Here is a 1881-nt window from a genome sequence, read left to right as displayed (position 1 = left end):
GAGAAGAGCTGCCCAAGACCATGACTGACATGTACTCACACTTCCTGCTGGTCCAGACCACCAGGAAGAAGAACAATTACCATGGACCTGAGACCGGTCCACAGGAGCTGACAGAGGCCGACAGGGAAGTTCTTCTGAAGCTGGGGAGGCTGGCCTTTGAACATCTGGAGGAAGGAAACATCATGTTCTACCAAGAAGACCTGGAGCAGTGTGGTCTTGATGTCACAGAGGCCTCGGTGTACTCAGGAGTTTGTACAGAGATCTTCAAAAGAGAGAGTGTGATCTTCCAGAAACCAGTCTACTGCTTTGTTCATCTAAGTGTTCAGGAGTTTCTGGCTGCAATCTACCAGTTCCACTGTTTCACCAACAGGAACACAACAGTTCTGAAGGGCTTCCTGAAGAACAAACACATGGACACAAAACCAAAGTTTTTTTCAGAGATTTTCACATGGTTTAAAATGAAAAATCAAACTTCAAAGGAAGAACCATCCAATCTCAGAAGCACAACATCCCTGAGTGTCTTTCTGATGGAAGTCTTGGAGAAATCCCTCCAAAGTAAAAATGGCCACATGGACCTGTTTGTTCGCTTCCTTCATGGCCTCTCTGTGGGGTCTAACCAGAAAGTCTTAGGAGGTCTGCTGGGTCAGATAGAGATCAGTCCCGAAACCATCCAGAGAGTCATAAAGAACCTGAAGGAGATGAACACAACTTCAGTCTCTCCAGACAGAAGCATCAACATCTTCCACTGCTTGATGGAGATGAAGGAGCTCTCAGTTCATCAGGACATCCAGGAGTTCCTGAAGTCAGAGAACAGATCAGAGAAGAACCTCTCAGAGATCCACTGCWCAGCTCTGGCCCACATGCTGCAGATGTCAGAGGAGGTTCTGGATGAGTTGGACCTGAAGAAGTACAACACATCAGAGAAGGGACGATGGAGGCTGATCCCAGCTGTGAGGAACTGCAGAAAGGCTCAGTAAGTCCATGATGATGATGACAATGATGATCATAGTTTTYATCTTGTTTAAATTGTCTGACTTCATGTGAAGGCCACATGTGACACTGCTTCACATTAAACCTATAACTCACTATAAAYAGCATCACTTGAATTTAAAACTAGATACTCCATTGTAGTAACATAAATGACCCCCTGCACGTACRCAAACCACCAATGCACAAGAACTCAGAGGTTACCAAAACATATTCATTATTTTGGATGAGGTGGGGGTGGGTGGTGTTCAATGGTGAGCCTGATGGATAGCCAACAACAAAAATTTTTGAAGCTTCTATGTAAAATTATTTTTGAAATATTAGACACTCCCTTTTTGTCCTCTGTTGTTGAGGCAGGGGACATAGAAACGCTCTGCATCTGTCTGTCCATACTTCCGTCCAGCAATGGTTAGCRTCAAGTTCTATCTTGTCAGATTTAGCCTCCTACTCAAATATGGAGTCTATTGTAAAACCGTTGGCTGGTGCAGTGTAGGTCAGACACATCAACATTCCTACCAAATTTCATGTTGATTGGTGCAGCTGTTTCCCTACTACGGTTGACCAAAAGTCTCAGAAAAAATAAAATAAAATAAAATAAACAGTACAAAAACAATATGACCCCTACTTCACGTGCGGGCATCATAACTAATAGACACAAGGATAAAACCAAGTCTAACACTGTTCCCTTTAGTATTCAAACAAGTCACACRAATGTTGTCTCAGGGCACTGTACAAAAACATATAAAAGTCAATTGTTAAGTTACCAAATAAAGGTAGCCAACAGGTTGGGTTGAATTGTTACTCCATCACAGTCTCCCATTAAAAATTGGCAACAGTGGAAAAGAAAAACTCCCTTTTAAGAGGAAGAAACCTCCAGCCGAACCAGGCTCAAGA

At 43.1% G+C, this 1881-nt stretch overlaps 1 protein-coding gene across 1 annotated transcript; it reads left to right on the top strand.

The window, feature by feature from the left end:
* Positions 1–6: 6 nt before the first annotated feature.
* LOC106536401 (protein NLRC3-like) lies at positions 7–1068 on the top strand (the record flags this gene model as incomplete). Its single annotated transcript, XM_014033674.1, has 1 exon — positions 7–1068. A coding segment is annotated over one exon (971 nt), but the record flags the coding sequence as incomplete, so codon positions are not given.
* Between the last annotated feature and the right edge of the window lie 813 nt (positions 1069–1881).

Source organism: Austrofundulus limnaeus, unplaced genomic scaffold (genome assembly GCF_001266775.1).
Source record: "Austrofundulus limnaeus strain Quisiro unplaced genomic scaffold, Austrofundulus_limnaeus-1.0 Scaffold1803, whole genome shotgun sequence".
NCBI classification, from domain to species: Eukaryota; Metazoa; Chordata; class Actinopteri; order Cyprinodontiformes; family Rivulidae; genus Austrofundulus; species Austrofundulus limnaeus.
This window is presented reverse-complemented; position numbering and strand designations above follow the sequence as displayed.